At 42.0% G+C, this 25618-nt stretch overlaps 2 protein-coding genes across 3 annotated transcripts in view; both read left to right on the top strand.

The window, feature by feature from the left end:
* The window catches only part of rspo4 (R-spondin 4), a 56691-nt gene extending 41343 nt beyond the window's left edge, over positions 1-15348 (top strand). The window contains exons 3-5 of the mRNA XM_062979119.1: positions 953-1096; positions 2265-2450; positions 10401-15348. Coding sequence (XP_062835189.1) covers positions 953-1096; positions 2265-2450; positions 10401-10483 — 413 coding nt within the window. The 3' untranslated portion in view covers positions 10484-15348. The remainder of the gene's footprint in view (positions 1-952; positions 1097-2264; positions 2451-10400) is intronic.
* A 9845-nt stretch (positions 15349-25193) lies between these two features.
* The window catches only part of angpt4 (angiopoietin 4), a 48400-nt gene continuing 47975 nt past the window's right edge, over positions 25194-25618 (top strand). Inside the window, exon 1 of one of the 2 annotated variants that reach the window (XM_062979116.1) lies at positions 25194-25423. The gene's annotated coding sequence lies outside the window, so the exon portion shown is untranslated. The remainder of the gene's footprint in view (positions 25424-25618) is intronic. The other variant, XM_062979117.1, reaches the window with a different exon arrangement.

Raw genomic sequence — 25618 nt, 5'->3', positions numbered from 1 at the left:
CTTCTCCATGGCAACCAACGCATGAGTGCAGAGTAACTGAAATATTGACCCTTTTAAAACGCAATTAAACATGACATCTGTAAACCAAAAAATTCACACTTCGTTACAGGGCAGTATATAAATAAAGTTTTATTATTATTAATCTGACACAAGGAAAGCCAGAAGTGTAGCATAAAGCACATAGCATGAAAATGGCCCTGCAGAATGCAGATTGCTGTGCGGACACCCAAAGTATTTCACTGATGTGCTTCATGCACATTCCAGAAGGTGGAATTGGGGGAAAAAATCCCAGCATTATTCATGGTTGTAAAGTAGCAGTTAGTGTAGATCATGGAACTGGTTTGAGGTCAGCTTCTCCCTGTGAAGAATCACCATCCAGGGCTCAATCTGGCCAATCACAAAACAATGTACCTCAAAGCAAGATGCTTAAGTGAGGATAAGCAAGTGCCATGAAAAATGCCTAATGAGGACAATCTAATCATAAACACAGTAAAACTACTTTCTTCGATACAAGTTTCAAACTGAAACTAAAGTGAATAGTGCAGTGGTTCTCAACCTGGGGTCCCCAGAAATGTTTGGCCTACAACTCCCAAAAATCCCAGTCAGTTTACCAGCTTTTAGGATTTCTGGGAGTTGAAGGCCAAAACATCTGAGGGTTCCAGGCTGAGAACCCCTGGGATAGTGTCAATGTGCCCTTTCGCCGCTTCCAGATGGTTGTAGAGCTCTGTGAGAGCTTTGGCTTTCATGAATGTCCCATGCTGGCAACCATGTGATGAGAGAGATGGAGGGTGCATATTGACAGGTGCATTGTGGATGTTGCAGTATAGGGGTGGACAACAACAGTCCCCGTCTTCTGGGAATATTCGGCATGTTTATTTAAAATCTCTATGCTGATTTCCATGTTTTAGTTGACCATTGCTGCAGCTCATGGATTCTCTTTTTACGTCTGCAGAATGCCGGTCGCCCAACTGTGAGAGTTGCTTCAGCAAAGACTTCTGCATAAAATGCAAACAGCAATTCTACTTGCACAAAGGCAAATGCTTAAGCACGTGTCCCCTAGACACGATAGCCCAGCCCAGTACCCAGGAATGCCTCAGCAAGCCAGGCAAGTAACCCTTGCCCCTGTTAATGTGGGATTTGTGTATTGATAGTGTTTAAATGCAATTTGTGCCATGCTTGTATTGCAACTGATTGCATCATCCAGAATGTACCATAATGTGGAAAGAGTTAATTGCCAAGAAGCTATGATGACCTTGATGTGTGGCTGGAACTAGGGAGTATCCAGACACAAGTGTTTGTGCATAATGATTGCATCAGTTCAGTTCAGTTGAGTTCTGTCTGCCTAGAGTTTGAGTCAAGTTCTGTTGGAGAACAGAGCAGTCCTATGTTTGTCTGTTGTCTGCAAGTCTGTTTGTGTTGATTACTGCTGCATACAGTAAAACTTTGTAAATAGTTTTACCAACGTCTTTGAGTGTCTCTTCCTTCTGCGTTCCACTGCTTTCATCTAACTACTGCTGTGCTGCAAATACTCTGACAGCCCCTTGGGAGGCCGGCCACTATTTTCGCCACCTTGGATGCTTCCGCAATGGCAGTTTGCATCTGCACTGTAGAATGAATGCAGTTTGACACCACTTTAACTGCTATGGCTCAATGCTATGGAATCATGGGAGTGGCACTTCTAGCCTTCTCCACCAAAGAGTACTGGTTTCTCACCAAACTACAACTCTCAGGATTCCATAGCATTGAGTCATGACATCAAAGAGGTGTCAGATGACATTAAGTCTACCCAAAAGAAGCTCCAAACTGCCCCTTGAGCAACTAGAAAAGCCATGTGAGGTCCATGGCCCAATTTCTACTCCAAAACTGACCCTATGGCAGCACACACCACCAATCCCAAATATTTGTTTTCAGTTTGTGGGTGTTAAGTTCATGGTTCAGGGGTAACCATGTAGATGAGTGTATTTTTGCATGTGGGGCTTTCTGATAGTTGGGTGTCAAAATTTACTCCAAACATCATACTGAGTTTTTGAAGTGAGCAGCTTCGGGGCCAGAAAAGTGGGGCCCATCTTACCCTAGAACAAAAGCAATTTACAATGAGGCTTCCGGGTCTAAAGGCCCCCATTAGGGTCATATGCCCCTGTACACACCTCTACGGAAGTGCTTGAACATTTTTGCCCATTGTGCAGCATCAACGCCCCTGTCCAACTTCCCAATTTTTTTGGTGATGTGGTTGTAATTGTTTTGTGTCTTTCTCTCCCTTCCAGAAAAGTGTGAGATGGGGCCGTGGGGCAACTGGAGCCCTTGCACCAACCAAGGGCGGACATGTGGCTGGCGGTGGGGCTCAGCTGCAAGGAGCCGGGAGGCCATCAAGAGCAGCAAAGAGGAAGCGGAGGCATGCCCGGTGCTGACTGAGTCCAGGAAATGCCGCATGAAGAAGCGCTGCCCTGGAGGTAAGGGTCTGAATCCTCACCTATTTCATCTTCGCATGTAAGGGGGAACAACTGTGGTGGCTTTCACACTACGTAACACAGTGCTTGTTCCTGGTTTATGTCGCATCTCAGGCTAGCTTCACCTTGCTAAAGACACCAAGCCACACACAGGAAGTGGTCTTTTGTAATTTATTTAGAATAGGCAAATGATAGTTCATAAAAGGGAAAAAGTTCAGTTCCAAAAGATAGGTACAAAACCAAGGCTGTAAGCAAAAAGTCCATAAAACATGGTCCTTTTTCATGGAAGCCAAAAGTCCCAACAAACAGAATATATCCACAAGATATTACAGGAAATCAAGCTTGGCACAGGAAAGCAGACTTGCTTCTAGATCAAGCGATAGAGTTGTATTGACAGAGAGCTCTCTGCAAACAGACTGTTTTAAAAGCACAACATAAAGGTGTTTCTTTGCCCTTTCAACTCTTGTTTATTGGCTATGCGAAGGCTTCTCCACAACCCTCTAAATTCCAGTCCCGATCGAGATCCCCCAAGTCAAGGCCACTGAGCTCATTATCAGGCAGAAAAGCGCTATCCTCCCTTTCTACGCCCTGCACCTGAAATTCCTCGTTAGAAACAACATCATGATTTATTCCCATGGGAACAACTCCCTGCTCTTCATTTCCCACAGCTGGAAGGCTGCTATAATTCCCAGCACCAGAGTCATCCTCAAATTCATCCTGAATCCCATCATTAAGCACATATAACCCAGAATCTTCATCAGAGTCATGCAAAGGCAAAGGCTGAGCCACAACAGGTTATAAATGCCATTTCCTAATTGGTTTTATCATAAAGATATAGAAAAAGCTTATTACACTGCAAAAACTTTGTTTTTGCAGGAGAGACATCCTGCTATAACACATTTTGCTATAGTTTTTCAATAACAATCTCATTGAGACACAACCAATTCAACATACAGTAGAGTCTCACTTATCCAAGCTTCACTTATCCAAGCTTCTGGATTATCCAAGCCATTTTTATAGTCAATGTTTTCAATATATCATGATATTTTGGTGCTAAATTCGTAAATACAGTAATTACAACATAACATTACTGCGTATTGAACTACTTTTTCTGTCAAATTTGTTGTATAACATGATGTTTTGGTGCTTAATTTGTAAAATCATAACCTAATTTGATGTTTAATGGGCTTTTCCGTAATCCCTCCTTATTATCCAAGATATTCACTTATCCAAGCTTCTGCCAGCCCATTTAGCTTGGATAAGTGAGACTCTACTGTAGTTTGTGGCAGCCACAAAATGAAGTTTCTGGAGCAGAACAACCACTTTCAATGTAAGGACCACACAAATAAACAGGAATAACACTTGCAAAACAGGAACATAAAATGTTTCAAATTTTGTTACGTAATGTCATAGATCATGTAGTTGGAATAGAACATTAGGACCATTCTGTCCAATGCCTTTCCACCATGTAGGAAGACACCAATCAAGCCCTCTTAATCGATGACCATCCAGCCTTTGTTTAAAAATCTCCAGAGAAGGAGCCTCCATCAGACTCCCAGGAAGAAGCATTTCCACTGCCAAACAGTTCTTACCATCAGAAAGTTCCTCCTAATGTTGAGGTGGAATCTCTTGATATTTGAACCCATGACTCCATTGTGTCCTAGTCTGGGAACACGTCCTTCCAAATATTAAACATGGATCTCTTGCCCCCTCTCAGCCGTCTCTTCTCCAAGCTCAATGTACCTAGTCCTCTCTAGTCTCTCCTTTGAAGGATTCACAGTTTCCAGATATTAGACCTATTTTGGCCTATCTTGATATATTTCATCTTGTCGGCATTTTTCTTGAACTATGGGATCCAGAACTGGACACAGGATTATTATTCCACTTGATCTTTGAGAAAAGCAGAAGAGACTAGGACTATGATTTTCTTCAATCTACATTCCTATTGATGCAGCCTAGAATCACATTGGCTTTGTTTAGCTGCTGCATGACATTCTTGACTCATATTCAGTTTGCGGTCTACTAAGGCTGGAGCTACATTGCCAAATAATCCAGATTATCATATCAGGTAATAATACAGATTTGAATGGGTTTCTACAAGTCTACACAGCCATATGATCCAGTTCAAAGCAGATAATCTGGGTTTTATATGGCAGTGTAGATGGGGCGTACGACTCCCAGATCCCTTTCACATGCCCTCTTTTCAAGTGCTACCCATTTTGTATTTCTTCATTTAATTTTTTTCTGGACAAGTGTTGTATTTCACACAGTGCTTCACATTGTTTTCCTATATTCAGAAGTATTGAAGTGTTCTATAGGGTTTATTTTGTGTAGAAATACGTTATTTGTGCAAGAAAAACCCCAACACATTTTCTGTTCAGAAAAATTTTTTGTGCAGAAAACAGGAATCTTTTTGGCAGGAAAATCTGTGGTTAGTACTACATGCAATAATTGTAGTGATCAATGAATGTATGTTCTTTAATACGTCCCAAAATATTAAAACATGAAATAATAACCTTGTTTGTTTGGAAACAGCCTTTGGAAATCAATCCTTTATTACAAAATGAAAGAAGCCAAAATGTACATACATAACGGGGAGAAAGAGAAGCTTCCAAATGGCAAAATGCTGGACTTCGTTTGGATTTATTAAGGACTAAAAACAAATGTGCAGATAGGGAGAGATGACTTAGAAGCCCACTTAGTGTCAAACGTGGCCTTTGGGGCCTTTGGCTTCAGAGAAGAAGAACACCTGGTTGGCATCTAGAAGGTCTCCGGTTCATTCTTCGGCATCTGAAGCTGAAGGGTCTCTGGTATCAGATTTGGGAGAGACCCCCTCAAGCCCCGGGCAGTGGCTGTCAATCAAAGAAGAGTAGACCAGTCTGTTCCAGATTAAAGCCAAGACTAACGTTGTGAACATAATCAGCAAATTCCTCGCTCGTCTCCCATATTGTGTCTTCATTGGGTTGCGCATTCACTTGGAGATTTGGTTGCGTATTGCTTCATGCTATATTGCCCTTTGACGGCTTGTGTAACACAATCAAGTTGTAGCTCTCAATGTGGAGATTTACCCCAAAATTACATGGGATTTCAGCCTGTAGCATGGCAAACTACAATTCCCTGCATGCCTCACTACTGGCTGTGTTGGCTAAGGAGATACTGGGTGTTATAGTTCCACTACATCTAGAGAGCTGCATATTTTTCCTGTTTTGAACCAAACCCTCATGCAGCCTGGCATGGGATAATTTTCCAAAAAGGCATGGAAATTGTGGGAAAACAGGAAGCTCCATCAGCTGTTCTCCTTCGCTTTGGCTAATGCAAGAGCTGCTTTCTGGGTTTTGTTTTTAAAATCTTAAGGGAGCTGAACTCATCCTCTTGAGCAAAGGGCACAAAAACTTTGAAGGGAAGCCGTCATGCAAGCTGAATGAAAAGACAACAGAAAACAGAAGCACTGGACCTGGAGATGTTTTATTTGTTCTGTTATCCGGGTGGGGGCCACAGGAGGGCACTAGAGAGAGAAGGATAGCCTATCTTACAGCTGAAAGAGGAAACCCAATTCCCCCGTTTTCACTGGTTATTCCTGTTGGGAATCACCCTGGACTACTCAAGTCTAAATGTAGTAGAGTTAGATTGAGGGAATCCTTTCCCTGTTTCCAAAGCATGCCTAGATATGATTCACCATTGTTTCCTGCTTCCCGTCCTATTTACGTCAGCCCACACTTTGATGTTTTTAGAAATGTGATCTCTCCTAGGGCTTTGACATAACTTCCCCAATTTGGCTTTTGGAATGTTTATGGCCCTAGAGAAGAAGCGACCCACGAGGCTGGTCGCCATTCCAGCTTCCTGCTTTGTTCCAGAGAGGACACACTTCTGTCCTCTATTAGTCAGGATGTAACTGTCTAGAGCTTTGTTATTTTAATCCGTCTATGTGTATTAGAACAGGATAGATTAGATAGTTAGCTCCAAACCTTTTCTATCCATCAATGGATTTTTTTTACCTCAATAAATGCTTTTAAACTTTAAAGCTAACTTTGCACCCCTTTGCCTTCCTGATGACACAGAGGCCTTCCAAAACTCACACCACGTAAGTCTCACGCTGCTGCAGTTTTTACTCTGCTATTTTAATGGGAATTTACCTCATAAAGAGGGTGATTAGAACTTAACGGCTTGTCCATTCCCAACAATTCCCCCTCCCCACTTCCCATTTCATAAACAAGGGTTGTTTCTACAACTGGGACATAGGTAGGGGGAATAACAGAAAAATAGGAGGAAATAGTTTTCTTCCTTCAATCCACCCTCCACCCCCATAAAAATGGACTATCCTTCTCTCTCTAGCACCTCCTTCTGGCCTCTGCCCAGATAATGGAACAGTACTGTTTCTTTATGCCTGTCATAAAAAGGAAAGAGTGGGGATAAGCAAGGGGGCATCTGCATTATAGAACGAATGCAGCTTTGCACCACTTTAGTTATGATGACTCAGCGCTATGGAACTATGTGAGTTGTACTTTTACAGGATTTTCAGCCTTCTCTATCAAATGCTGCTGGTGCCTTACCAAACTGCAGTTCCCTTGATTCCATAGCATTTTATTGCAGCAGTTATAGAGGGGACGAACACACCTGGCTCGACAGCAGTACTTGTGAAAAAGATCTTGGAGTCCTTGTGGACAACAAGTTAAACATGGGCCAACAATGTCATGCAGCAGCAAAAAAAGCAAATGGGATTTTGGCCTGCATCAATAGGAGTATAGTGTTTAGATCCAGGGAAGTCATGCTACTCCTCTATTCTATTCTGCCTTGGTCAGACCACACCTGGAATCACACTGTGTCAAGTTCTGGGCATCGTAATTGAAGGGAGATGTTGGCAAGCTGGAATGTGTCCAGAGGAAGGTGACTAAAATGATCAAGGTCTGGAGAATGAGCCCTATGAGGAGCGGCTTCAACAGCTGGGCATGTTTAGCCTGCAGAAGAGAAGGCTGAGAGAAGACATGATAACCATGTACAAATATGTGAAGGGAAGTCATAGAGAGGAGTGAGCAAGCTTATTTTCTGCTGCCCTGGAGACTAGAACACAGAACAATGGCTTCAAACTACAGGAAAGGAGATTCCACCTGAACATGAGGAAGAACTTCAGCACTGGAACTCTCTGCTGCAGAGTGTGGTGGAGGCTCCTTCTTTAGAAGCTTTTAAGCAGAGGCTGGATGGCCATCTGTTGGGGGTACTTTGAATATGATTTTTTTTTTGCTTCTTGGCAGAATGGGGTTGGACTGGATGGCCCACGAGTCTCTTCCAACTCTATGATTCTATGATTCTATGAATACAATATTCATTCTACAATGTAGATGCACCCCCAGACTATACAGATCATAGGTCAGTATGGGAATAAGGCATCCTTATTGCCATTATCCCATGCCCTTGCCCCATGGTTACAGCTCTGCACTTATTCCCATTCCTTTGCTCTGTTGTTTACAGCCTGGCCATGTTTACATTAGTTATCACCATTGATGGATGAGCGCTGTTTTATTTTGAGTTTTATGGTGTTGTTTATATGCTTATATGATTTATTCAATTATATATTGTGCTTTATTTCATGTTCTGCTTTTTAGACACCTTGTACCTTGTGTAAGCCGCCTCGATTTCCATAGGGGAGATGGTGGTGGGATTCAAGAATGAAGTTGTTGTTGTTGTTGTTGTTGTTGTTGTTGTTGTTGTTATTATTATTATTATTATTATTATTATTATTATTATTATTGCTGCCAGTTGAAACTTGAAGTCTGGGATTGTCTCCTAACATGGCATTTTCATCTGTACGGTTCTCCGATCTTGAAAATGTTATGTTTTCATTTTGTTGTTGTTTGCCTTCAAGTTGAGTACAGTACCTCAATTTTGCTACAGTAGAGTCTCACTTATCCACCATAAACAGGCCGGCAGAACGTTGGATAAGTGAAAATGTTGGATAATAAGGAGGGATTAAGGAAAAGACTATTAAACGTCATATTATGTTATGATTTTACAAATTAAGCACCAAAACATCATGTTTTACAACAAATTGACAGAAAAAGTAGTTCAATACACAGTAACGTTATGTAGTAATTACTGTATTTATGAATTTAGCACCAAAACATCACAATGTGTTGAAAACATTAACTACAAAAACAATGGGTACTAAAAACTTGACCACAAATAAAGATAGAATTGCATAAAATGAACTTACAGTAACAACACTGTCAGACGTTAAATCCATAAAAACTTCAGTTCTTGCTGCCTAGAGAAACAGCTGTGGGTCTGGGCAGAAGGCAGACTACGTTGGATAATCCAGAATGTTGGATAAGTGAAGGTTGGATAAGTGAGACTCTACTGTATTTGTTATCATTCCATTATCCCGGCAGAGGCCACAAGAGGGCAGTAGAGAGAGAAGGATAGTCCATGTTATGGGGGTGGAGGGTGGGTTGACGGAGGAAAACTATTTCCCTCTGTTTTCCTGTTATTCTCCCCACTCATGTCCCTATCATGGAAACAATTCTTGTTTATAATATGGGAAGGGGAAGGAGGGGGAATGACCAGTACAAATGGGGGATATGATTTCCTTCCTTCAACTAAAAGTAAAGGTTTTCCCCTGATGTTAAGTCCAGTCATGACCGACTCTGGGGGTTGGTGCTCATCTCCATTTCTAAGCTAAAGAGCCGGCGTTGTCCGTAGACACCTCCAAGGTCATGTGGCTGGAATGACTGCATGGACCGCCATTACCTTCCTGCCAGAGCAGTACCTATTGATCTACTCACGTTTACATGTTTTTGAACTGCTAGGTTGGCAGGAACTGGGGCTAACAGCAGGCGCTCATTCCGCTCCCGGGGTTTGAACCTGGCACCTTTTGGTCCACAAGTTCAGCAGCTCAGCGCTTTAACACACTGTGCTACCCTTCAACTCTCCCCCTGTAAAATGGACTATCCTTCTCTCTCTAGTGCCCCCTTTATGGCCTCCACCCGGATAATGGAACAATACTCCCATTTTAACAGTACACATAGTTCTGGCCCAGTTCTAGGCTAGTCTGTAGAGTGAAAAGCAACTGTCTTGTAGCCAATCTTTAAATTATTGCTTTCACAGCATTCCCCAACCTGATACCCTCCAGAGCAGGGGTCCCCAAACTAAGGCCCGGGGGCCGGATGCAGCCCTCCGAGGTCATTTACCTGGCCCCCGCCCTCAGTTTTATAATATAATATATTGTATATACATATAATATTGATAATAATATTATAATGTAATATAGTATAACACTAATAATAATACCATATAATAATATTAATTATATATTCTATATTACATATAATATTACTAATAATATTACAGTATAGTGGTATAGTTCAATAGAGTAATATATAATGCTAATATTGTGCTATGCTAATAATATAATATATTGTATGTACATATAATTTGTAAGCCACTCTGAATCCCCTTTGGGGTGAGAAGGGTGTGATACAAATGTAGTAAATAAATGCAGTAAATAAATGTAGTAAATAAATACATTTTAGACTTAGGCTCACCCAAAGTCTGAAATGACTTGAAGGCACACAACAACAACAACAACAACAACAACAACAACAACAACAACCCTAATTAACTTGACTATCTCATTGGCCAGAAGCAGGACCACACTTCCCATTGAAATCCTGATCAATGTATGTTGGTTAAAATTGTTTTTATTTTTAAATATGGTATTGATCTTTCATTGTTCTTGTTGTCGTTGTTGTTTTTGCACTACAAATAAGACATGTGCAGTGTGCATCGGAATTTGTTTGTATTTTTTTCAAATGATAATCCGGCCCCTCAACAGTCTGAAGGATTGTGGACCGGCCCTCGGCTTCAAAAGTTTGAGGACCCCTGCTCCAGAGTGTTGCTGGACTCCATCAATCCCCATGACCCTTGAACTAATGGGATCTTGTTGTTGTTTCTGACTTTCAGAGAAGAAAGGAAACAAAAGGAAAGAGAAGAGGGAAAGGAAACAAAGGAGGAAGAAAAAACTGGATGCTCTCCTGGCCACCTAATCCATTTCGGAGCAAGTGGATGGTCCTGGGGAGGGTTGGGGAGCAACACACGAGGCGGTCTACCAGGGGCGCTGTGGTGGGCCGAGAGGCTGCCTCTCTCTGCAGTCTCTCTGAAATCTTTTTCCCATCATTATGTTTTTCTCCTGGTTCCTTTCCATCCAAATTATGCCTTCTAGCCCTGCTTCCCAAAAAGAGAGAAGAGGGGTCATTTTATGGCCTACTGAATGCGAGACCCTTTACAGATCCAGATTTTCAGCCTCCCCAGCTCTTCCCCTGCCACAAGACTTCCAAGTCCTGATTTGTTGAAATGTTCATGAGTTTGCACACATAGGCCACCAATGGGGGAAACATGTAGAGTGCTGTTCTGGTGTGTAATAAACACAGCGATGCCCTAAAGGGTTTTGCATCAGAAGACAAGAAATGGTATCCCTCCAGACCAGGTATTCAGGAAGAAGACCTCCACAAAGCTACCAAGATTTTTCCCAAACTCCATGAAGGACTTGAAAATGTAGTCTCTCATAGACCTAAGACCATTATTTGCCAGTGCATTGTTACATCTTTTTCCAAAGTAGCACAGCAGTTAATCTTGACATGGATTCTTTTCTTGAGATTGATGGATAACTCCTTATCTTTTCCAAAAAGACTTATCCACCTATTTTATTATATCTTTCACCTTGGCATGGAACCAACAAGTTAAAAGAACTCATTACTCCATAGTGAAAGGTGTCTGGATTGAACCTAACATTCTTGACCCATCAAGGACAGTAGAGCAGTCAACTAGACCACCATTCCCTGATCTCAGCCGACTTTCCAGTGGGATCAAGAAAGGCAAGAGACTTCTTGCAGGATGGAGAAGCCAAAGAGATGGTCCAGGACAATTTCCTGGGGCCATCTTGAGCTCTTAATCTCTGACAATTGAGTTCTTTGGTTGGCTTTGACGAGGTTCATCCAAATCTCCCAGTGGGCCTCCAGGATGGACCACTCTCCCTACTCTCCAGTTATAAGAGGTACAACCTTGTACCTGGACTCTATCCTTCGGAAGTAGGTCGCTGGAAATATTTTAATATTTTGCAATATATGTTGATTTAGTTGAGTGCAGGTTTAGACAACCCCAAAGGTGCCCAAAATCCACTGCTTCCATATTGGATCTACAGCAAAGTTCTTGGCTTTCAAATGCTCCAAAACTACATTCTGCTCAGACCTTCTCTGCCTTAATGCTGAAAATCTGCCGCTTTGCCTCTTTGCTTCCTTCTTACAAAGAGCTCTGACTTGCTCATCCTCTCCACTCAGAAGAAATGGGGAATAAAGAGGAGGCATCTCTATCCAACACTGGCCTTGGCCATAGCAATATATCACTTCCATTTGCTTAGCAAAGTAATAGTGAATCTTTGTTCAAACCCCAGTGTTAGAATCAAGAGTTAGAAGAATTCTTAGAGATGAAACAAAAACCCCTGGTGTAAAGGAGCCCTGCCATGTGCTGATATGGTGCCGAGGATCACACCTAATGAACAGCAACGTAAAATTGTGTATTCTATGAGGTTGATAACAAAGCTAGTTAATATAATCTTCTGGGTTAGTTTTACATTTCCATTGTTTTAGTTATTTTCTTCTGCACTGCCCTAAATTGAAAATGAATCGGTGCCTTGGATTACATCCATCTGGAATTAGATTGGCCTTCGGGGCAGAAAGGTGAAATAAATATGCAATGCATAGTTTAAACCTTCTACACATGGGACCTCGGGTTTACTTACCCACTTCTCCAGAAATTTTCTAGGTCATCGTGGTAATTCTCAACCTCAAGGACCTAGAAGATTCTTAGAGAAGATACATTTGGCAGAAGTTGTTCATTTCAATAGGGTTCTGGGGTAATTTTAGTAAGGTTCTATGGTAACATCTGTTCACTTCAGTAGGGTTCATATTATTCCCAGAGTCCTGTTTCCATGGTAAGTTCAGAATCATATTCCCCATGGGTACAAGGTTGTACTGTATCTAAGAAAAGAAGTCTATCCCTCTCCTTTTGGGTCATTTGGAGAAAGCCTCCAGAAAGAAGGAGCTCTCCTTGTGCAACAAGCAACTCAGTGGAGATGCTCTCTCTTTGGGATCCAGAACCTCGGAAATCTTCATTCCAGATAACATCCCAGGTGCATGGATTGAGAAGACCCTTACCTTCTGAAAATTGTTCTTTGGGTAAGGAGAGAGACACCAGAAGGGAGACGGGTGGTACCAGAGCACTTCCTCTCTTTGCATCAGTATTGTATACTAGTATATATAGCTGGTGTAGGCCAGGTGTTGTTGCGGCCACTGTCTGCCTACTTTTCCCTTTCTTTAGCTCCCATCTCATAGGCATGTGCATTCAGGAGAAACCTTGTCCTGTTTCATGTCCCAATCCATTTTTGTAAGTCTTCCAAAATTGGGAGGGTTGTTTTCAGTTCTTTTGTTTGGGGCCCGAAAATTGGATCATTATGGGGGGTTTCCTCACTCACTGGCTCCCCTTCCCACCATGTGTTCTTCTTACCTGCACCTGCTGTTTCTACTCTAGAGTAAGAGGCGCTCGGCTATGGGCACTTGCAGGCTACCTGCATGCCCTGTTACACACACAATCTCCTTTAGAAAGAGAGTGCATGTGTGGCAGGGTGTGCAGACAGGCCCAGAAAGCGTGTGCCCCTGCCAGTGTCTGCAGCCAAGCACCTCTTACTTAGAGTAAGAGGCACTCAGCTATAGGCACTCTCCGGTCCTGCCTGCCTGCGTGCCCTGCCACACACACACACCGCCACACTCTCTGAAAGTGTGTGCATGGCGGGACATGTAGGCAGGCTCGGAGCACACCTGGATCTGAACTCCAGGCCTGCCTGCCTGCATGCCCCACCACGCTTTCTAAGAGTACTTGAATGGCGGGGTGTGCAGACAGCAAGGCCCAGAACTTGGCTGCAGGTGCGCTCAGGGCCTGCCTGCATATCCCACCACACATACACTCTCTTTCCAAGGCAAGGAGGCAAGTTTGGGTGCACACGAAAGCAGGCTTTCATGTCGAGCAAATTTTGTGTGGGGAGGGGGCTTCCTGTTTCATGCTTCTGAAGAAATGGAAGACACGAAAGAAATGGTAGGAACGAATTTTGTGCACATGTCTACTATCTCACTACATCTCTACATGATAACACTCTGGCAACAGTGGGTAAGCTTTCTCTGTGGCTCTTTCTTCCTTCGTTTGCCTCATACACCTCCCTTTTCCTTCTCTCTCTCTCTCTCCCTCTCTCTCCCTCCCTCCCTCCCTCCCTCCCTCCCTCCCTCCTTCCTTCCTTCCTTCCTTCCTTCCTTCCTTCCTTCCTTCCTTCCTTCCTTCCTTCCTTCCTTCCTTCCTTCTTTCTCTTTCTCTTTCTCTTTTTCTTTTTCTTTCTCTTTCTTTCTTTCTTTCTTTCTTTCTTTCTTTCTTTCTTTCTTTCTTTCTTTCTTTCTTTCTTTCCCTTCCTTCCTTCCTTCCTTCCTTCCTTCCTTCCTTCCTTCCTTCCTTCCTTCCTTCCTTCCTTCCTTCCTTCCTTCCTTCTTTCTCTTTCTCTTTCTCTTTCTTTCTTTCTTTCTTTCTTTCTTTCTTTCTTTCTTTCTTTCTTTCTTTCTTTCCCTTCCTTCCTTCCTTCCTTCCTTCCTTCCTTCCTTCCTTCCTTCCTTCCTTCCTTCCTTCCTTCCTTCCTTCCTTCCTTCCCTTGCTTTCCCTCATACACTTTCCCCCTCTTCTTCCTTTCCTTTCCTTTTTTTCCGTTCCCTTCTTTTTCTCTTCTCTCCCTTCCTTTGTCCTGTTTTCTTCTTTTCTTACCTTTTCCCTTTTTCTTTTCTCCCCTCATCCTTTTTCCTGTTTTTCTTTCCCTCCCTTTGTTTTCTCCCTTCCTACTTTTCTTTCTTCCCCTGATTTTCCCTTCCTCCTTTCCTTCTCCTTTCTTTTATGTTTCTTTCTTTCCTTCCTTCTTCTCTTCTCATCATACACATGTCGCCTTTCTTTCCCAGTGACATCACAAAGGCCACTTCACCTAGCAACAGCCTTTGTGGTGCAAACAAGCATACATATTTTGACTCTTATATATATATATATATATATAGCTATTTGCAGAAGGCTTGAATAGGCAATGGTGGGTCTGTCTGTCCTGCACAAATCTAATTGAAATGCTATTGAATGTGGCTAATTGCATAATAGGTCCTTAGCACTCAGCAAGCAATATGTCTACAGCTGGTTACATGCACTGTAAGTCTCCGTAGGTCATTTTTCTTGGGCAAATTTTGTATGTCAGATATGTGGGTTGTTTTTTTTGTTGTTTTTTTTTTGCCTTTCTGGATGAAGCGAAATGACATTTTATTGTTTCTATAAATAACAAATAAAGGTTATATATTATATAATTATATATATATTAAAATATAAAGAATTTATTTCTAGAATGTCCATGTATTTAAAAAACGCTCTTCATTTTATATGGATATAAGAAGTATTTTTTGTCTTTTGTTTATTTTTGTTATAAAAAGTTGCATTGTATATCAAACTGTACCAGGACTTTGGCTGAGGAACAAACAGGGGGAAATGCAAGAAGGCAAGGTTTGCTGCTGTAGTTCTCATCTCCATCAAAAAGCTATCCAAAGCAAAGATCTCTTTTTTCCACATTCATATCTACAAGTAACCACATGGAGGCACTACGGGATAAAAAAAAATAATGATTCCTTGTTCTTCCGTATGTTACTGCGACACAATTTTTTGCTTTCTGTTTAGTGCAAACACATGAATGCATCCACTACTAAGAGGTTTTTGTATATTGTCTGTATTGCATCAAAGAGCAGGGCTGCTGTCTGGTTCATTCACTACTCAATAAAGACATTTTAAAAACAAAGCACTGCTGATTATTTGCATGAAAACAGGCCTTTGCCACATTTCCAGAATAGAGATGGAAGGAAAATACAAGTATAATTTTGGAAATGTTCCTTAAGAGTTGAGAAGCCCTGACAAAATGAATGAGAGTTTTCTAAATTGGGTAGGTTGCATGCAAAATTTGCACATGGTTGTTTTGCACAGAAAAAGGCATTTGATGAAGGAGGACAGTTGGGAGAATATCTATAATCAGCTCACTGAGGTTAGGGCAGGGGCACAAGACCTCCCAAAAAGTAGAAGAATTGCAATTTTTTTAAAAAATTAAGTAACAACAATTGATACTTATGAATGATATCATCCACATGAAGAAAGACCAAGAGCCTTCTTTGCGAATGAACAAAGGCTGGGAACACTGAACCTTCAGCAACTAAAGGTGTTGTTACTCAGCTACCCAAGTGTTGGATTTGGGGTTGGGGACAACAAAACCTCTGCCAAAATCAAAATTTCAAATAAGAAAATTAAGATAAGATTTCCCTAGGAATTCCTGGATTCCCCAGTGCAACTCTAATCAGCTTCCACGGGAAATTGATCATAAAATCGCATTGGATGGCCTAGAGATTCCGACAGAGGTTTTTTTCCCCTCTAGGAATCCCTAGCAGGGTTGTGCATTCACGGTAAACCCTGACCTGTTTCGTCTCCTGGCTTTCGGTGGGGGCCCCGATCCATTTTTGGAAGCTTCCCAAAATTGGGAGAGCAGATATCTGTTTTTGTTGGAAAAACGTCATCCTGTACTGCTTAAGTCTCTATGGTTAGATAGGAAGCCTAGAAAAGAGTTAGGGACACCTTCCCCAGTTCCATGCATGCTTTGATTAGCCTTTACTATTGTTTCCTCCCTCATGTCCTGTTTAGGTCAACCCCACCCTTTGATGCTTTAGAAATGTGATCTCTCCCAGGGCTTTGACGTAACTTCCCCAATTTGGCCTTTTTGGAATGGTTATGGCCCTAGAGAAGAAGAGACCCACGAGGTTTGGTCGCCATTCCAGCTTCCTGCTTTGTTCCAGAGAGGACGCACCTTTGTCCCTCTACTAGCCAAGATGTAGCTATCTAGAGCTTTGTTATTTTTAGTCCATCTATTAGATTAGATAGTTAACTCTGAAACTTTTCTATCCATCAATGGATTTCTTTTTGCCTCAATAAATGCTTTTAAACTTTAAAGCTAACTTTGCATCCCTTTTCCTTCCTGAAGACAAAGAGACCTTCCGAAACTCACACTGCGCGTAAGTCTCACCGCTGCATTTTTCTCTGCTATTTTAATGGGAATTTACCTCATAAAGGGGGTGATTAGAGCTTAACGGATCTTCAATTCCCAACAGTTTTCGCTCTCCAGTGCCAAAAGATCCGTTTCCTATTGGCCCATTATGGGGAGGGGCCTTCCTACCCAGATCCCTCTTCCCAGCATGTGCTTTAAGGAGGCTTCTTCTTACCTACTGTTTCTACTCTAGAGGAGGCTCTTGGCTACAGGCCCTGGCAAATGCAGTCACTCCTGCATGCCACACACGCACCTTCCTTGGAAAGAGAGTGTGTGTGTGGTGTGCAGGGCCAGAGCACCTGTGCCTGCCAGGGCCTGCAGCTGAGCACCTCTTAATCTAGAGTAAGAGGTGCTCAGCTGCAGGCCCTGGCAGGCACAGAGCTCCTGCATGCCACACATGCACTCTCCTTCCAAGGAGAGAGTGTGTGTAGTGTGCAGTAGCACCCGCACCTGCCAGGGCCTTCAGCCGAGCTCCTCTTACTCTGTGATGCCAAAAAGCAGGTCAGGAGCTGGAACCCAGTACTGCTTGCTTTCATTTGAAGCTGATTTCCATAGCCGAAGGGGCATTTCTGTTCCGTGCTCCCAAAGAAACGAAAGACATGAAAGACATGAAAGACATGAAGGAAAGAGGAGAAACAAATTCTGTGCACAATTCTAATCCCTAGTTTGTCCAGCATGACATTATGATCAATTTCCAGCAGAAATTGTCCATACAGTCATGCTGGAGGATCTGGTGATTTCTTAAGAAAATATTTAAATCAGATCTGTAATCAAATTGTGAATGTCTAACTTGTTCAAACATTTTACATGGTAGCACTCTCTCTCTGAGATTCTTCTCACTAAATATCTTAGGTCAACATTTAAGAAACCTAATCCATATCCTATGTGAAAGCATGCTAATTATGTCAGGGGTTTATGCAGTTGTAAAACTGCTATTCTTGTCAAAGTGACTCTATTAGTTCCTGTTAAGGAATAAGGTATCCAAAAACACAGTTGTCATAGTCTTCTAATCAAACAACAAAACATGCAGTGATTTTTTGTTCTTTCCCACATAAGCAGGAAAGCTTTTCTTTCTCTTTTGTTGCAGCAGCATAGGAAGTATATGCAAAATATCCAGACTTTACAGCTCACAATTCACAGCAGTAATTCTCCAAACCACCACCTGTCCCTCATCAATCCTCATCAAACTTACTCAGTATAACTACAACCTATATACTACTCCCATTGCATTAACCACCACACCCTAATTATAGTGGCTTAACTCTTTTACAGATGGTTAGGGCAGAGGTATTAACTTTGTCATTGCTTAGAAAATGCCAGATAATTTTCAATTCTGGACGGATCTGTCTACTGATTTCAGTCCATTTCCATCCTCATAGCTTTTTGTTGAGTTGTAGAACAAGCCTCATTATTTGTGTTGGAAAGCGATTGGAAGGGGAGGCTGGTCTGGTTCTAGCTCTGAATGCAGAGCAAAGGGCAGAGGCTCCAAGGAGCAATCTGCCCAACCACGTCAACAGAACCAGCCGGGATGTTTATTTGCCCATCAGGGCTGACAGGGCGAGAAGGATTCCTCAAAACTTCTATTACAAGATCTCTGACAAGGGCTGGAAATATGCACAAGTCCCTTTGAAGGACTCCTCTGAATATCCTCTAAAGAAGGAAGAAAATTCTAGAATATATGATGATGATGATTACCATTGGCTCTTCACATTCATGTGCTTAGCATTTGCAGATTTGAGTATTTACGGGTTTGCTGCTCTCCAAAGCTGGTCGGTGCATAAGCTTAGGGGAGCAATAAAGAGCTTACCAACTGCTTCCAAAAATGCCCCAAATGAATAAAACAACAGGCAATTTACTTCTAATATTGAATAATTGGTATTTTAATGCAGTTAAATTGTGGCTTGTCTTGAAAGTTTCCAGAAAAAACAAGTGCTTTGCCAGAAAAATAGCATTTTGCAGTTTGAAAATGGGTCAACAGAGTTGACGCAGTCATTTGAAAAGCCAATGCACTTCTAGGCTATATCAACAGGAGCACAGTGTCTACTTTGAGTGAAGGTATAATACTTCTTCATTTAATTTTAGTCAGATCTCATGGAGAGTAGTGTATCCACAATTCATTAAGGACATGGAAAAGCTGGAACATGTCCTGAGAAAGGCTACCAAAATGGTCAACATTCTGGAAAACCTGCCTTCTGAGAAGTGGCACAGAGCCCTTCCACACAGCTGAATAAAATCCCACATTTTCTGCTTTGAACTGGGATATATGGCAGTGTGGACTCAGATAACCCAGTTCAAAGCAGATAATGTGGGGTTTTCTGAAAATTTTCTGAGTTATATGGCTGTGTAGAAGGGCCCTTGGGGAGCAGTTTTGTTTAGCTTGGAGAAGAGGATGCTAAGCAGGGACATGATAAGATAAATATTTGAAAGGATGTCCTATTGAGGAAGGAGCAAGCTTGTTTGTTGCTGCTCCAGAGACGAGGACATAGCAATGGATTCAAACTGCAGGAAAAGAAACTCCATTTAAACATTAGGAAGAACTTCCCAAGGGTCAGAGCTGTTTCACGGCGAAATATATTGCTTGGAAGTCTCTGAAGTTGGTAAGCAGAGACTGGATAGCCATCTGCTGGGAGTGCTTTGACCATGATCCCTTCCACACAACCATATATATGGCCCAACTTACTTGTCTGAACATATCTACCTCTATGAACCATCTCGGAGTTTAAGATCATCTGGGGAAGCCCTGCTCTTCTTCGCAGGCATGATTGGCAGATACAAGAGACAGAGCCTTCTCCGTGGTGGCCCCTCAGCTATGGAACTCCCTCCTCAGGGAGATTAGATCAGCTTCCTCCCTCATAACCTTCCGCAAAATGAAAATGTGGCTCTTTGACCCAGACTTTGAAAATCTAGTGCAATAATTAGATACGAAAGATGTGGATTTGACTTATGGAATGGCCCCATACTATGCCTAGGGATCACATGATTTAACTTGTTGTATAGATTCAAATGCTTTTAATTGTTGTAATGCTGCGGTTGTTTTTATTATAATCTTGTTTTTAAAGGTATTGCCTATGTTGTGAAGACACAAAAGTACACAGAAATCTATGAATACATGTAAAGATACAGTTGTCCTATTGCTAACTAATATCCAGAATAGAACATAGGTAACAAACTGATTATAATCATTACCGGCGCAAGAGTAATGCACCTTGATCCAGAAACGAGGATTGCAAAATACCCGGGAATCCTTGTTGTTCTTCACTCCTTTATGTTTTATATTCCTTTATACACATCTCCGAGACATTAACTTGCATGGGACAATGCGGAATTTATCTAAAGTGTGAACCACAATTTTCAGAAGAAATTATCAGTTGTTTATTTCATTGACCATGCATTCCTAAGACTTTTATCTGTGTGGGACAATACTGAAATTCAAAGTGTTGTACTCAGTCACTGAATATACTTATCTGTTACTGAAAAAAACATACAAGCATGAACATAATGTTTGATGTAATGTTCTAAACAGTCTTCATTTGTGCATTACTCTTGCGCCTGTAATGATTATAATCAGTTTGTTACCTATGTTCTATTGTGGATATTAGTTAGCAATAGGACAACTATATGTTTACACGTATGTTGTGAAGACACCTTGAGTCCCCTCCAGGGCTGAGAAAGGCGGGATATAAGAGCCACAAATAAATAAATAAATAAATAAATAAATAAAACCCAGAATATCAAGGTAGGAAATCTCACAATATCGACTTTAAATTGGGTTATCAGAGTCCACACTGCCATATATTCTAGTTCAGAAGATTTCACCTCACTTTCTGTCTCTGATCATTGGATTTTTAAAAATTTGGCTTATTGTGGAAACAAGGGTTGGCAATAAAGCTTGAGTGAAGACCCCTTTCCCCATAGCAATAACTCCCTGAGGAGTGAATTTCCCTTCTGAAGGGCAGATTTCTCTCACCTTTTGTTGTCTTGCCCCCATTCTTAACTAAGAGTTGTTTCTAAGTATGATGTTTGTAACTTGGGGTCTGCCTGTATCTAGTTCTGGACAAAGTAATTCAAGAAGAATATGGACAAGATGGAAGGTCCCCAACTCTAGCCAGAAGGTGATACTAGATATTGAATGTTTTCCTTGTAAAGTTTGAAACTTTGCTTGGCATGAATTCCGTGCTCCAGTGGTTTTTGTAAGCAACATGGGACTCATCTGGAGTTTCCAGGTCTCAGACTTTCAAATCTCAGGGGAGACATATTGCTGGATCTTGGAAATTGCTATTCCTGATCTGGTGGACCCCATGGGTGAATCCATACTGCAGAATTAATGCAGTTTGACACCACTTTAACTGTCATGGCTCGATCATAGGAAGGGTCGCTTTCCAATGACTTTAGGCTTCTCTGTCAAAGAGTGTTGGCACTTCATCTAACTACAACCCCCAGGCATCCATCACATAGCATTGAGGAATGGCAGCCAAACTGGTGTCAAACTGCATTAATTCTGCTGTGTGGATGCACCCATGGGATCTTCTGGATCAGGAACAGCATCTAGTAGAGAAAGATCACAGCCCAGCTATATGTCCAGTGGCTCAAAAATTGAGCCTTTTAGACAGGAGAACAGAACTTTTAACAGGCCAAACTGAAAACGCCGCTGGTTGTTCTCTCTCCCCTGAGACTATATTTCTTTTCCTGGAGACTCTTGAGAAGAAGGGAAGTTATAAAACCCCAAAGGCTCAGGTCAAACGCTGGGACGGACTTGGCAATCCTCCTCCTCTCGCTGCAAGATTTCCACCAGCAAGCCGGGAGGTGAAATGCCTTGAGAAGACAGGATCACACACTCTGACCTGGCTCCGGGTGAGTCCCCAGGGCCTGCAGTTAAGGCTACGGGAAAATATAAACAGACATGATCTGAGGCACAAACGGCTGAATTGACGCCCTTTGCTGGATTTTAGTTCCTTGCAAGTTGGAGCTTTCGAAGTCAAAGGGAGCAAATGTCGCAAACTGACCAGTTCCACAAGCTAAAATGCAGGTCCCAATGCGAACAAATACAGTCATATATGAGCTGGGTGCATCTATACCAGGCATGGGCAAATTTGGGCCCTCCAGGTGTTTTGGACTTCAACTCCCACAATTCCTAACAGCCTACCAGCAGGCTAGGTAGGCTGTTAGGAATTGTGGGAGTTCAAGTCCAAAACACCTGGAGGGCCCAAGTTTGCCCATGCCTGATCTATCCTGCAATTTGACACCACCACAAGTGATTTCAAACTGCAATATTTCTACAGGTTAGATGCACCCTTGGAGATCTCCCATTCGCAGGGTTGCCATACGTCCCAACCAAAAGCAGTGGAATTTATCCAAGCTCTCGACTATACGCTGAATATTCATTTCACTCCATTTTTGCATGTGAACTGTAGTTTACAGCCAACCACTTCAGTGAGACATCGCTAACCACCATCCCTGCCCCGTCGGGACTCTAAGACTGACAAGCAAGCCCAAAGCATGATTAACGATGCCCGGCGTTATCAGTGCCAACTTGCTTTTGTCCGTCCCTTGGGAGATGAGGAGGCCTTATTACAGCCAAAGTCAATTGCCAACCACAACACGACATGCCAGGCCAAGAGCAAGGAGCCAGAGGCTTTTCTGTTCCCGGGAAATGGAACTGTATCTTCCCCCTTGCCCTACAGTATTTTCTCAAGACCAGGGGTGCATCCAAACTGGAGATTTAGTTCTGCTTGACACCACTTTCACTGCCATGGGTCAATTCTATGGGATCCTAGGAGTAATCGTTTGGTGAAGTACCAGAATGCTTGAGATGAAATGGCCTTGTAAAATTGCAACTCCAATTATTACATTCCATTAAACCATGGCTGTGAAAGTGGTGTCAAACTGCATTAATTCGCCAGTGTAGCCATTCCTCGTTGCTTCCTGAATGTTGAGTGAATGTATGTATGAATGTACTTCATTTCGAAGTACGTCTATATTATACACTTAATGCAGATTGACACCACTTTAACTGTTAAGGCTACATGCTATGCAATTAATAAAGATATAGAAATGAGATTAGAAAAGGTATTTTTAAGGAACATTTTTAAAAAGAAATCAACCAAATGGGAAATATATTATTAAAAATGTATTTACTAATATGGAATAAACATAAAAGCCACCTCATCAAAGAGAATTCTGAAATAATATCAGTCATAATGGAGGAGAAATTTCCTAAAAACCTAAAAAATGTGATAGATAAAGAATTGAAAAGGAAGATATAAGACAAAATTGTAAGTTGGATGGAACAAATAAAGGAGAAAACAACATAAAGGTTACTTAAATATATCATAGCTCCATTGGGTCCAACTAGACCGATGGTTCCAAAATTGGAATAAAATAATAAAATAATATCAATTAGAATAAAAGAAAACTGCTACAAGATAGTATGAAAATGGTATTTGATCCCAACAAAGATACATAATATGGATAAGAGCTGCTCAGAAAAATGTTGGAGGGGTTGTCAAGAAAGGGGGACATATATTCATATGTGGTGGGAATGTATGTACAGAGGTTTTGGGGTAAGGTCATTGTAGAGATAGAAAGTATCATGAACAAAAAAATCAATACAAACCCAAGAGCAAAGAGCCAGAGGCTTTTCTGTTCACAGGAAATGGAACTGTATCTTCCCCCTTGCCCAACAGTATTTTCTCAAGACCAGGGGTGCATCCAAACTGGAGATTTAGTTCTGCTTGACACCACTTTCACTGCCATGGGTCAATGCTATGGGATCCTAGGAGTAATAGTTTGGTGAGGAACCAGAATGCTTGGTATGAAATGGCCTTGTAAAACTACAACTCCCATGATTCCATAGCATTGTGCCATGGCAGTGAAAGTGGTGTCAAACTGCATTAATTCAACGGTATAGCCATTCCTCATGAAGCATTGATCATCTTGGAGTACATCTATATTGTACACTGAATGTAGTTTGACACCACTTTAACTGTTAAGGCTACATGCTATGGAATCCTCGGATTTGTAGTTTGGTGAGGTACCAGCACTCTTTGGCAGAGAAGACTAAAGACCTTGTCAAACTACAAATGTCAGGTCTCCACATCATTGACCCTCAGTGAAGTTCTCAGTGTAGATGCACCATCCATCACACTTCTCTGCACATATAGACTTGATAGCCACAGTTTCATTTATCCACCTTCTGTGAAAGTGTTTATGGACCTCCGTAAGCCATCCAGATGTTACTAGTCTACCAAATCCATCATCCTTCTCCGTAATCAATGGTCTCATGAGATTGTTAGACCAAAGATATATGGGCAGGGGCACAACTGTCTTCAAGTCTTGCATTAAACATCCTCATTCAGTGGTTTCCATGTCAATGAGGTGACTCATCTGCTCTGGGTTCTAGTGTGATTTTTAAAGAAGCTATCCAAAGTGCTGAAGCTATATTTGGAGATAGGAATCAACACCTTGGAAAGCTCAGGTACAATTCAGATACAGGATCAACCTTTAGTGGTGCAAACAGGGCATCTTTTTCCAACACAAGAGAAGGGCTGATCACATTTCCACAGATAGGTTCCTCTTGATAATAATCAGGTAATATCAGAATGGGCTGAAACTGGATATTGTTGTGACTCAGCTAAAGCCTCAGAGTGACTCTGATGGGGATTATGGGGTTCAGGTTCAAGATGTTGAGATTCAGGTTCAAGATGACTCTGATGGGAATTATGGGATTCAGGTTCAAAGTGTTCCTGCTGTGGCAGATGAGGAGCAGGTAGGCTTTCCCATGGCAGAGAATGGTGTTGATGATTCTGAGGATGATACTGAAGCTAGCCAGGTGCAAAGGGAGGACAGCTCCCAGTCTGATAGCATGCAGACACTAATGCTAATGAGCTGTCTGGTCTTGACGAAACAGAATCTTTAGATCGAGCTGGCCGTTTGGAATTCAGGATTCACAGGAGTGCTAGAATAGCAAACAAGAGGGAGGTCAGAGGCCAAAGAAATGCATTCATGCTATGCAAAGGAGTGTGCTGAGAGAGAAATCTTTGTCAAAGCAACTTCTCATTTGAGTCAAGAAGCCAGCTCTTGCTTTCCCTGATTATCTTGCAGCCTTGGTGTATTCATGTTCCTGGTACTTTGTCATGCATTTATGGAACCTTGTTTTATGCCTAACATTTTCTTGGATTATTCTTTATAGCCTTGTTTTGCAACAATCTTTTGGAACTTTACTTTTGCTTTTTAAGAACTATTATTTTACTATTTCCTAATAAACTACAAAAGACTTTATCCTGTGTGAAGCCTGATGTATTTAGCAAGGTGAAGCTAACCTGAGGTGCAACAGATATTTTGAAAGACACATGCTATACAGCAATGGTGCCTGGCCAATTAATCCTTTAATGAGGGCCCTGCCAAAATCCATAAGTCTCCTTCACTTTAGGGAGAATTCTCTTGGATGTGAGGAATGATTGCAGACAGGACCTGAATCAGTTCCCTGGGACATGATATAAATAGACGGAAGAGATGGAGAGAGAGAAGGAAATGCTTTCTGGGATCTCAACGGCTGCTAGGCATGAACCCAGCGAGGTCACAGCTGGTACTCATCAAGGAAGGATTTGCAGAACCAGAGCAAGGAAGGGAATCTCTCCTCCTTTGAAAGGCAAACGTTTGAGTCAGAGGAGGCTCCCCTGCTTTGCCTTCTAGGTTGAGGTCGAGGCTCTGTCCTGGAGTTAAGGGCTCGAGGAGCAGGCAGTGAGTCTAAAAAGAGCAGGCAAAGAAGCAGACAACTTCAGAAACAGAGGTGACTGGAGGCATGTAAGCAAAAAGGGGCTTGAGTCAAAATCAGAATCCTTGTGAGAAGGCAGAGGCATGGAGCAAGGGTTGGGAAAGTCACTGGCTGTGAAAACAAGGGGAGTCTGGGGACTGTGGCCCAGGAAAGCAATGTTCCCAAGCTCTGGTTATTTACATTAGAGTGTGTGTATGATACAGCTCTCCA

Source organism: Anolis carolinensis, chromosome 4 (genome assembly GCF_035594765.1).
Source record: "Anolis carolinensis isolate JA03-04 chromosome 4, rAnoCar3.1.pri, whole genome shotgun sequence".
Taxonomy (NCBI): Eukaryota; Metazoa; Chordata; class Lepidosauria; order Squamata; family Dactyloidae; genus Anolis; species Anolis carolinensis.
This window is presented reverse-complemented; position numbering and strand designations above follow the sequence as displayed.